This window comes from Triplophysa rosa, unplaced genomic scaffold, assembly GCF_024868665.1.
Source record: "Triplophysa rosa unplaced genomic scaffold, Trosa_1v2 scaffold132_ERROPOS662094, whole genome shotgun sequence".
Taxonomy (NCBI): domain Eukaryota; kingdom Metazoa; phylum Chordata; class Actinopteri; order Cypriniformes; family Nemacheilidae; genus Triplophysa; species Triplophysa rosa.
In genome coordinates, this window is record NW_026634135.1 from 122,101 (window position 1) to 134,318 (window position 12,218).

Below are 12,218 nucleotides of genomic sequence, written 5' to 3' on the forward strand. Positions count from 1 at the left end.
GGTTTGCTTGAACAACGCAATTTACCATGGTTTTAGTTTTGTATTTATAGTATAAATCATAGTGGCCACAAATTTACTATTGTCTCACTACAGGCACATTATAGTTATATGATGTTTCTTATAAAACTATGGTAATATAAACAGAACAGTTTGCCAAAAACCTGTCTCTACACTTGTATTATAGTAAAACCATAGTTACCTTTCAACGTGCATTCACATATTAAACTTTACATATGTTATTTAAAACGTATTGGATAAAGAGTCTGCATTGTTCTGCGTGGATTAATCATTGAGATGTGTCACCATTCTGCCTGTCATGTCTTGTTTTGGCCACTAGGAGTCCCCATTGTGTTCTGGTTTTGATCCCTGTTTAATTTGAGTAGTTGTTTTCACCTGTGCCTTGTTTTCCCGTGTAGTACTTAAACCTTACTTTTTTCCTCAGTTCCTTGCACTAAGTTTGTATTTTAGTACTCAACCTTGTGTGTTCTACCCGTGTGGACTATTGCTTGCTTGCTTCCCGAGACTGGATTTCTATTGTGACCTCCATTTTTTGGTATGTGTTTGTTCCCCTGCGAACCCTGCCTTTTTTGAGTTTATTCTATTTTTGATCACGAGGTTTTTTGATTTTGCACTCTGTGGATTTACCTCTCCACCTATTGGATTATTTACTTTTGTGAAGACACTGCGTTTGCCTTTGGCTTTTTTTTTTTGTTCATTAAACTGGAATACTTAACCTGCTGTGTCTGCCTATATCTTCTGGGTTCCATCTGATACCACGTGGCTCGACTGGTGTAGTGACTATCCCTTACACCAGAGACCCGAGTTCGAGCCTGGGTCCTGACAGAAACTTAGTGCCACTATGAACCCAGAGGCAGCCAGCTCACAGGAGATCCTCTCTACACTGTCTCGCCATGAGGGGGCGTTCCAACGCCACGAGGCCATGCTGGTACAACAGGAGACTTTAATGGCGCAACACTCCCAGCTATTGTCACAGATGCTGGAGTCCGTTCAACGGATGTCGGATCGACTTCCCGCTGCGCCTGCCGCTCAAGTCCAGTCCATCCAAGTCCCCATGGCACTAAACCCCGGGGTGGAACCTCGCCTTCCACCACCTCAGCGATTTTCAGGTGACCCGAGTTCCTGTAAAGGCTTTTTAACCCAATGTTCACTCTCGTTTGAACTGCAGCTCAAGGTACCTGCTGCTCCAGCTACTCGGCCTTTTCGGAGGAGTTCAAGCGAGTCTTTCGACACCCTGCCAGTGGCCCAGAGTCGTCCAGGAAGCTACTAAATCTCCAACAGGGCCATCGCAGTGTGACTGACTACGCTATCCAGTTCCGGACGATTGCAGCGGGGAGCGGCAGGGATGATGAGGCACTCATGGCATGCTTCCTGAACGGTCTCTCTGGTTCAATTCAAGATGAACTTGCTACCCGGGAACCATCAGAAGGTCTCGAGCACCTGATCAAACTAGCTTCCCGCATTGACAACCGACTGAGAGAAAGGGAATTTCATCGCAGACCTCTCTGCCCGTTCTCCACCGGTCCCAGTCCTGAGTTCCATCCATCTCTCTCACAAGCACCTCCAGAACCCATGCAACTGGGACGTACCCGCCTCTCCCAGACAGAAAGAGACCGTCGGATGAGGGAACGTTGCTGCCTGTATTGTGGCAGACCCGGCCATCTCCGTCATGCCTGTCCCGAGCTTCAGGGAAACGCCCCAACCCGTGCAGACCAGGGAGAACTGTAACGGGGAATGTAAGCACCTCCCATGCGTCCAACTCCCGCTTCCTTCTTGCAGTCACCCTCTCCTGGGACAATCAAGAGCTACCCCTACGAGCGCTGGTGGACTCTGGTGCTGCAGGAAATTTTATGGACGGTACCTGGGCCAAAGAAAACGACATCCCTACTGACTCTCTTACCTTTCCCTTGAAGGTCACTGCGCTGGATGGGAGACCTCTGGGGCCAGGCCTAGTTTCCCGAGCTACTACCCCTCTTCGCATGACTATCCTTCGACACAAGGAGATGATACGGTTTCATCTCATCCCCTCTCCCGAGTTCCCCCTCATTCTTGGATACCCCTGGCTCTGTGATCACAATCCGGACATTGACTGGGCTGTGGGGTCCATCAGTCAGTGGGGCCCCACGTGCCATGCCAGATGCCTATTCTCGAGTTCCCCTGACCCTTCTCCCGAGGTTCTAGAGTCCATTGATCTGTCCCGAGTCCCCAAGTGTTACCATGACCTTAAGATGGTGTTCAGCAAACAGAAGGCCACCACGTTACCACCCCACACGCTCTACGACTGCACCGTTGATCTGCTTCCAGGCACCTGCCCTCCCAGGGGCCGGATCTTTTCTCTGTCTCCGCCAGAACGGCTTGCTATGGATTCCTATATCCAGGATGCCCTAGCAGCGGGCTTGATTCATTCGTCCACCTCACCCGCAGGGGCAGGTTTTTTTTGTGGCCAAGAAGGATGGGGGACTACGTCCCTGTATAGACTACCGAGGGCTCAATAGCATCACAGTACGTAACCGGTACCCTCTACCCCTCATGGCCATGGCCTTTGAGTTACTGCAAGGAGCATCCCTCTTCACCAAGCTGGATCTGCGGAATGCATACCATCTTGTGCGGATCAGGCAAGGCGATGAGTGGAAGACAGCTTTTAGCACTCCCACCGGTCACTACGAATACCTTGTGATGCCCTTTGGCCTGACCAACGCCCCGGCTGGTTTCCAAGCCCTTATTAACGATGTGCTCCGGGATATGCTCAACCTCTTTGTGTTCGTCTATCTGGATGACATCCTCATCTTTTCGGCCTCCGCCCAAGAACATACGGAGCATGTCAGAAGAGTCCTCAAATGTCTTCTCGATAACCACTTGTACGTCAAGCCCGAAAAGTGTGAGTTCCATGCCTCTCGAGTACAGTTCTTGGGATTCGTAGTGGAACCTGGCCGTGTCCAGATGGACCAAAAGAAGGTTGAGGCGGTAGCAGATTGGCCCACCCCCACGTCCCTCAAAGAAGTCCAACGCTTCCTCGGGTTCACGAACTTCTACCGGAAGTTCATCAGAAACTTCAGCTCTATAGCAGCTCCTCTCTCTGCCCTCACCAAGGGTGGCGTCGCTGAGTTTCGGTGGGGGGCGGAAGCTGAGGCAGCCTTCGTGAACCTAAAACAGCGGATCATCTCTGCTCCCATTCTGATGCTTCCCGATACGGACAAGCCCTTCGTCGTGGAGGTAGATGCATCTGAAGTGGGGGTTGGAGCAGTACTGTCCCAGAGAGGTGACGACAAAAAACTCTGCCCTTGTGCCTTTCTCTCACACCGGCTCACACCCACAGAGAGGAACTATCACGTAGGAGACCGTGAGCTCCTGGCGGTCAAATTGGCACTAGAGGAGTGGAGACATTGGCTCGAGGGGGCAGCACATCCTTTTCAAGTACTCACGGACCATAAGAATCTAGAGTATATTCAACAAACAAAACGGTTGAACTCTAGACAAGCACGTTGGTCCCTCTTTTTTAACCGGTTCCAGTTTGTCCTGACCTTTCGGCCCGGTTCTAAAAATCTCAAGCCTGACGCCCTGTCCCGAGTATATGCTCCCACCACTCGAGAGGACACTGACATACCCATAATCTCCAACACCAAGATCGTGGCACCCGTTTCATGGGTTATTGAGAGAACAGTGCGACAAGCCCTAGCCAGGGAACCGGATCCGGGAGGGGGGCCTCCCAATTATCTGTTCGTCCCTAAGGCTGTACGTGCTCAGGTTCTCTTCTGGGGACACTCTTCCCGCCTCACTTGCCACCCTGGCATCGATCGCACCCTCGAGTTCCTCCGAAGACGGTTCTGGTGGCCCACGTTCAAAGAGGATGTCAGCACCTTCGTCAAGGCATGCCACATATGCAACCAGAATAAGACCTCCAGTCTCTGCCCTCAGGGGTTACTCCATCCGCTGTCCATTCCCCATCGGCCCTGGTCCCACATCTCACTGGACTTCATCACTGGTCTTCCCTCATCCCAAGGCAACACAGTGATTCTGGTCGTCATTGACAGGTTCTCCAAGGCAGCCAGATTTATCCCTTTGCCCAAATTACCCTCTGCTAAAGAGACTGCTGACCTGATTATAATCCACGTTTTTCGGGTTTTCGGTATCCCCCAGGATATAGTTTCGGACAGAGGCACCCAATTCACTTCTAGATTCTGGAAAGCATACTGCCAGCTCCTTGGAACCAAAGCCAGTCTGTCGTCTGGGTACCACCCTGAGTCTAACGGGCAGACGGAGAGGATGAACCAGGAACTGGAGACTACGCTCAGGTGCATGGCCTCGAGCAACCCTTCCACCAGGTCTTCATTCATTGTTTGGGCAGAATATGCCCACAACACCCTACGCTCTTCTGCCACTGGGATGTCTCCCCATGAATGCCAGTTTGGCTATGCTCCCCTGTTGTTTCCTGACCAAGAGGTGGAAGTTGGCGTTCCCTCAGCCACATCATTCATCAGACACTGTCGACTCACATGGAGAAAGGTCCGTCACAATCTTTTACGCGCCTCTCAGTCTTACCAACCGGTCCCACCCTTCGCCCTGGTCAGAGGGTATGGCTCGCCACAAAGAACTTGCCCCTACGAGTGGAGTCCCGCAAACTTGCCCAGAAATACATCGGACCCTTTAGAGTAGCCAGGAGAGTAAACCCTGTTACTTACCGGCTATACTTGCCCAGTTCACTTAAAATTAACCCCACGTTCCATGTATCCTTGCTAAAACCTGTTGTGTCTTCTCCATTTGTCCAGGCAGGCAGACCCCCTCCTCCACCTCGCATCATCCAGGGCCAACCAGCTTATACCGTCAACCGGATACTGGATACCCGCCGAGTGCAACGATCCGTGCAGTATCTGGTGGACTGGGAGGGTTATGGTCCTGAGGAGCGCTCCTGGGTTCCTGCCAAGGATATATTGGACCCGGACCTTATTCGACAGTTCAAGGCCCGTGGTCTCGATAGACCCGGTGGGAACGTCAGGAGTCGTTCCTAGAGGGGGGGATTCTGTCACCATTCTGCCTGTCATGTCTTGTTTTGGCCACTAGGAGTCCCCATTGTGTTCTGGTTTTGATCCCTGTTTAATTTGAGTAGTTGTTTTCACCTGTGCCTTGTTTTCCCGTGTAGTACTTAAAACTTACTTTTTTCCTCAGTTCCTTGCACTAAGTTTGTATGTTAGTACTCAACCTTGTGTGTTCTACCCGTGTGGACTATTGCTTGCTTGCTTCCCGAGACTGGATTTCTATTGTGACCTCCATTTTTGGTATGTGTTTGTTCCCCTGCGAACCCTGCCTTTTTTGAGTTTATTCTATTTTTGATAACGAGGTTTTTTGATTTTGGACTCTGTGGATTTACCTCTCCACCTATTGGATTATTTACTTTTGTGAAGACACTGCGTTTGCCTTTGGCTTTTTTTTGTTCATTAAACTGGAATACTTAACCTGCTGTGTCTGCCTATATCTTCTGGGTTCCATCTGATACCACGTGGCTCGACTGGTGTAGTGACTATCCCTTAAACCAGAGACCCGAGTTCGAGCCCGGGTCCTAATAAGATGCATGTATAGACGTGCCTGCTCGGCTAGACTCGCATCCCCCTCGTTCATTTTCGGATGCGTTGCCGCGCGCGCAGTTACAAAAAAAGCCATGCACACCGCCACTCGAAATAAGGTTGCTCGCACTCAAAGCGAACTTCCGCCAACACCGCGATGACGTCATGTTTGCCGCGCGCACCCAAGCGAAGTTGCGGACGCGTGGAGTATAAAGCAGCCTTAACGTTGGCTACAGTGTAGGTCCTAAGCACGAGTATAAACTGAGCTTAAAGGAGTCATATTGCATGGCTAAAATGAATATTATTGTTTGTTTTAGATGTAACGCAATGTGTATACACCATTTAAAGTTTAAAAAACGTATTTTCCACATACCGTGCATGTTTGTATCTCCTCTTTGCCCCGCCTCTCTGAAACGCGCTGATTTTTTACAAAGCTCATCGCTCTGAAAAGCGAGGTGTGCTATGATTGGCCAGTTCACCAGTGCGTAGTGATTGGTCAAATACTGCAAGCATTTCACGGAAATGTAACGCCTCTTACCATATTCGGAACATCAGGTTCCAAAGCAATTGTATTGACATGCGATACAATGAGATTTACAATTACGCCCACATTAACTACGTGTAGATTTGGGCGGTCTTAGTCAAATCATGTTACGAAGTTACGTAGATTCACCGGGGTGTGGTTACACGAGGCGTTTCAGGCAAGTCTGGTTGAGCATTCGCTTTTAGATATGTAACCTTAATTGTGTCAATTCATTATTTCATTTTATTTTTTTATTTCTTTTCTATTTTATGTTAAAAGAGAAATGTATGTTGAACTCTAGTTTAATGTTTAGTTAAAAAGCTATTTTGTGCATCTGCCCCTTTAAGGCAGCGAGGGCTCTTGGGGAAAAGGAGAGCGAGAGGGAGTCGAGTTTGAGTTGCGTTAGGTGGCTGTTGTGCCGATGCCGATGATTCCTAAAAGTGAAATAAAGAACGTAAATCTACCTGGTGTAACCCGTGTTTCATTTGTATTATCCACACTGAAGAGACTGGAGTGTGCACGGCAGGAAATAAGGGTTACAGATAGAATGCATATTTTGTTCCCACACTTTAATTTGTGTAATTTTACGTGTCTAATACATGCATGGGCAACTTATAACACACCAAAAACACAGAAAAAGACGTACTTCCGCCATATGACCCCTTCAAGGATGAGATCCAGTGACAATTTACAGTAATGTATATAAACCATGCTTCAGAAAAAAGCACAAAGAAATCATATTCTAATGTCTTCTAGTGTTGCTGGGGTGTGGTAAAATATAACTTACATTAAGACTTACTGTCATCAACTGAAAATCATGAGCCTGTCATGGCTTGAATTGTAGAATGCTGGTCTGCCAGAAAGTCAGAATGCTGGTATTAAATGCTCAACGTCTTTAGATAATACAGACAGACATACAGCTTATTCTTCTTGCCTGACTCTTTAGTATTTAGTATTTGGAACAGTGCCTGAAAAACACTTGACAGTTTAAAAAGTTTTGATATATGGACTTTGTGTTTCGTGAGAGTATGCAACCATGATGTTGGCTGGCATTTAATAAACCAAGTCAACGCTGACTTTTTTAGACTTCTACTTTGTTCAGTTCTTTATAGATAGATACTGTATCATTGATTTAAGGGAATAGTTCCCGTACTGTGAAAATTCTCCTAATAATAATTATAATAATAATACTTTGCTTTCATGTTTCATGTTACAGGTCATTGCGATTGCAATGGATATTTTTACTGATGTGGACATTTTTAAAGAGGTGGTCGATGCATCAGTCAGGGGTGTTCCCGTCTACATTCTACTGGACCATATTCACTTCAAAAGCTTTCTCACTATGATTGAAAAACAAGATGTCCAAATACAACAACTCAGAGTAAGTGTACAGTACTTTTGCCATATTAGGGCACAGATCACAATACACATGCGCACACATTTGTGCACATGCACATGACATAAGCACACACATAAAAAGTTATTTCCTTTTGCCACAAAAAAGTATTAACAATTATTATTAAACAGAAAAACAAAACTGCAGCTATGATTTTCCTCACAACAGCTCAGTAAGTACCATAAGGCCATACATTGGAGTGTGACCATAAGATTACATTGTTTTTAGTTTAACATTTCTATAGAATCTCTAAGAATCACTAAGGTGGCAAGAGACATCTCTTTCTCTGCAGCCAAGACTTTTGACTACTGTAAACAGATGCTACATATAAGCCATAAAATAAAGCGTTAACAGACTCGTCACTTCGACAGTGCGACAGTGATAAGACCTGACCCTTGGCTTCAACACTGACAGAATTACTGTCATAATGTTTCTATGTTTTCAAAGCAGCAATGAGGCATATTTAAGTAGGCATACTTTTTAAACAGGTTTAACATTTCTACTTTGTCTCTTAAATTGAACATGAAAGAGTAAAAGTTTTTTGGGGGGATGATGTATATTGGAAAATTATTCAAAATCATGTGATGTTTTTATTTTAGTCAAGACTACTTTGGGATGGATGAGGATGTAAAGAGCATCCATGCAAAAAGGAGGTCAGAGTTGGGACAAGAAATGAATAGAGGACTTAAAAGACATAATTGATGTCTGACATGTCAGAACTTTATTGTTAGACATTGCGAGCAACACCTGATTGCATGCTTCATGAACGTGACCTGCCTGAACAACATCCTTGATTTCATGGAGACTTACAGAAAAATATCCTTGAACCTATACGACAGTATAGATCATACAGTTGTTCAAATACACTTTCCTCAAATACGACCTAATTGGAGCATTTACTAAATTACTGACTGCAGGTGATGCCGCAGAAATGGCATCATGAGTTCCTGTATCTGAGTTAGCAGAGCACTATGTTAGTAGCACAATGACAAATGTACATATTTTGATTGGGAGCGATGTGGTCAAACGTCAGATCATGGAACACTCAACACAACACCATTTTTTGTTATGATAGCTAGAGGGTACCTTACTTTAAAACTATAGGTCGTAATAAGCTTGTTGCACAAACAAGCTATGGGAAGGACAGGTCCTTTCAGGACATTTTCTGAAAATGCATCTAAACATTTTCGTTTTTATCGCAGAATATGAAGATCCGTACAGTGAAAGGCCAGGAATATTGCTGCAGATCGGGAGCAAAGTTCCATGGAGCGATGGAGCAAAAATTTCTCATTGTCGACTGTCAAACAGTGTTTTTTGGATCATACAGGTAAGGACGCTTGCATTTGTTTGCTTTTTCAGAAAAAAAAAATGATGATGCTAAGAGGTAATTGGTAGATGTGAATAAACAAAATATCCAAGATAAGGTGCATTTCAAAGCACAATGCCGATGTTTATCTCCATTTTTTCTTCTTTCAGCTTCATGTGGTCCTATGAGAAGATTAACCTCAGCATGGTGCAGGTTATAACAGGCCAACTAGTAGAGACTTATGATGAGGAATTCCGAACATTATACGCTCGTTCGACAATCCCAGCTCCATTTCAGAACAGTTTCAATGGAAACCAGTGTGACGTGAGGCCTAATGGTAAAATGGATGGAAACCTCATGCATTCCAGCAACCCCTTCGAACGCAAAGACCACTTAAGGCACACGCTCGATGCAGTTTACCGGCAAACCTGTGAAAGGCGATCAGGATTTTTGCCATCACGGGATTTTGAAGAAAGGCAGCTTGTTGCACCACAGACACGCTTCCTTCAAGAAGCATCTGAATATTACAAAAGGCACAGCTATGCCGGTGAGCGCCAGGAGCCTGCATATATTCCACATTTGTCTAAGTATGGCGCTAGTAATTGGAACGTGGCAGCGGCAAGCAACCACTACTGTGGTTTCTCTAACAACAAGGAACACCAATATGAAAGTTACGTCATCAACCCAATGCACAGAAGCTCAAACATGCGCCAGTCCTACCACGGGCAAGACAAACAAATTCTCAACATGAGGCAAAAGATGCCCAGCTTAGCTAGTACATCAAAGTCTTTCCTCCGAACATGGAGGATAGAGTCCTACCTTAACAACCAAAATGATGCACCTTACAGAGATAACTACGAATATCTGGACCAACACGAAATGGAGAAATATAAAATACCGGCTTCCCAACACTCGCGCATCAGGTCATCGGTTGTTTTCACATCCACTATACCAGAGCAACCAGAGACGAACAGCTACTCCAATAACTCAGCGTCCTCCAACCACGAAAAAATTCAGTCAACCCAGTGGAATCATGCAGGGGCAGCACAATATGACGACTACATGCTCAAGAAGCGCAGTACACAGATTTCAGAAAATTCAGGGACCAGCACAAGCTACAGCTCAGGAAGAGATGCAATATATGCAAGTCTGAACAGAGCAAACAGCAGATTTGCTAACAAGGAACATGACATCCAGCAAGTGGATTTATACAAGAGACACAGTGTGGCCGATCCCAGGTGCAATACATATAATAGTGACAGGAATGAGCCATCTAGTTACATGTATGCCTCTTTGCCTAGAGCACAAAGAGACAAGGTTTTAGTAAATGAGCATCCTACAAGTGGACGGTACTCACAAAACCTGAAAGAGGACCAAAGATCTGTCTCACACTATGATTTTAAAAAGGCAGATGAAACAACTACCTCAGGAAACGTATGGCAAGAGCCTCCCTAGAGAACTGTATCAGCAACACTTCTAGAAAGAGAGGACGGTCCACCTTTAAAAACAAATAGCATATCATCACCACACTTCTTCAAAAGGAGCACAAAGAAAATAAAATCTCTTCTAAATATCCCACAGAAGGGGGACGGCTTGCCGAAAAGAAAGAACCCTGCAAGTCTCAAAACAGGAAGCAGCACTGATACAATTCTTGCAGATGACGATTTAACACGAGATAAGAAACACCACAGTAGCACTACCAGTTCTGTCAAATCCATTGGAAGCATCAGACTGAGACGCGCAAATGGGAAGATTCCCAGTGCTGATAATCCCACCATGGGAGGAACATCGGCACCTCGGTTTAGCACCGAAGAGCTTCATCACCCGCTGACTAAAAGTGTTGCAGAGACTTCCAAAACACAGGAACAAACCTTGTCCGTTGCTCAGAATGACAGGTCAAACTCAACACTGACCAGATCGGATCTGTTGCCAAAGAAACAAGTATCAACAAACAGGCCGTATAGCAGATTTGAGCCACTTTGTTCATTTGAAGCGAAGCATTCCTCAGAAGGTCATTCAGCCTATGTGTCTTCAAACAGCAATGCAAGCGCAAAATTGAGGAATTCTGTGTTTTTAAGAGGAGAAACAATTAATAATCATAACAGTTATGCAAACCAACAGACACACGGACATGACAACAGACTTGGCCGGTTCATGCAAAGGGTTGGCAATTTAATACACAAGAAATACTGACAAGCCAGTTCATAGCAAGTTTAATGTTAAAGTGTTTCATTCTGTCCACTTGCGTGACCAAATGGAATCGCAGAATGATTGTATTTAAACCATTCTCACTTGTTAGTTTGACAAACATATACTGTACCCACACTTACATATGCAGTTTTTGTAGTGCATGTAAACATAGTCAATGTTGCTGTGCTGGGTGAAATGCGCAAACAAAAAAAAGAAACAGCGTTTATGGATCTGAACCGAGAGATGGCTTACTTATATCGTAGCTGTCTTTGCACATTCAGCTGGGATGGAATAAAGTATTTTAACATCATTGAAATTACACACTTAAGCTTTAAAAATTTTAAACGAACGATGTTTACTTGAATAAATTACTGCTAATGCCAGTGTTGAAGGTTGGCACTATAACTTGTTGTGAATGCTGCAAACACTGTCTATGGTCAGACTCCAAATAATTATTTTATTCTTCTGGTGTACTAAAAGAGATGATTGTGTCTTAAGTGGGGCTGCAGGCAGATGTAATGATAATAATTTCATAATTTCTTTCACATGAGTAATTGATACTTTGAAACATTAACTGTGGGTGATACCTCATATTTAGGTCTGATTGCAAGCGGTAGCAAACCATTTTACGATGATAAATTGCACATCAGTCTGGACAAGAGCTTTTCCAAAATAACCCTGATTGTAATGTTGACAGTGAAATGCTGGAACAGATGCCAGATAAATAAATATTTGCTAATGGGTAATTGCATGCTTAGCTTATCATTAAGGGTGATAAACCATGCCAGAAAACACGAAAACATTGTTTTGCTCAAGATGACATATGTGTTAAATAAATAAATTAAAATAAAATGTTATTTACTCTTCTTTCACAGAGTGCACATGTATGATGAACAATATCAAATGTGCTATAGTAAGTACTATTTCATGAAATACATATGGCTCACATAGAAATCTGATCTAATCATCATTAAGTCAATCTTGGTTAACATGTACAGCCTATACCTGGACTGTACTGAACCCAATACAGTAGTGCCTTTAATACAGGTAGAAAAAAGGTCATATAGTCTATTCTACAACTAGCCTACTTCCAGAGGTGTAAAGAGTACCTGAAAACCATACTTAAGTAAAAGTACAGATACCTTGCAGTGAAAATTACTCCATTACAAGTTACAAGTCACCAATTCCAAAACGACTTGAGTAAAAGTCTTCGAGTATCTGATTTGA

The 12,218-nt window shown here is 44.6% G+C and overlaps 1 protein-coding gene across 1 annotated transcript in view; it reads left to right on the forward strand.

Annotated features, from left to right (window-relative positions):
- Positions 1 to 11,855, forward strand: part of fam83b (family with sequence similarity 83 member B) — a 31,362-nt gene extending 19,507 nt beyond the window's left edge. The window contains 3 exon segments of the mRNA XM_057326788.1: positions 7,316 to 7,480; positions 8,698 to 8,822; positions 8,972 to 11,855. Coding sequence (XP_057182771.1) covers positions 7,316 to 7,480; positions 8,698 to 8,822; positions 8,972 to 10,994 — 2,313 coding nt within the window. The 3' untranslated portion in view covers positions 10,995 to 11,855.
- Positions 11,856 to 12,218: the final 363 nt, after the last annotated feature.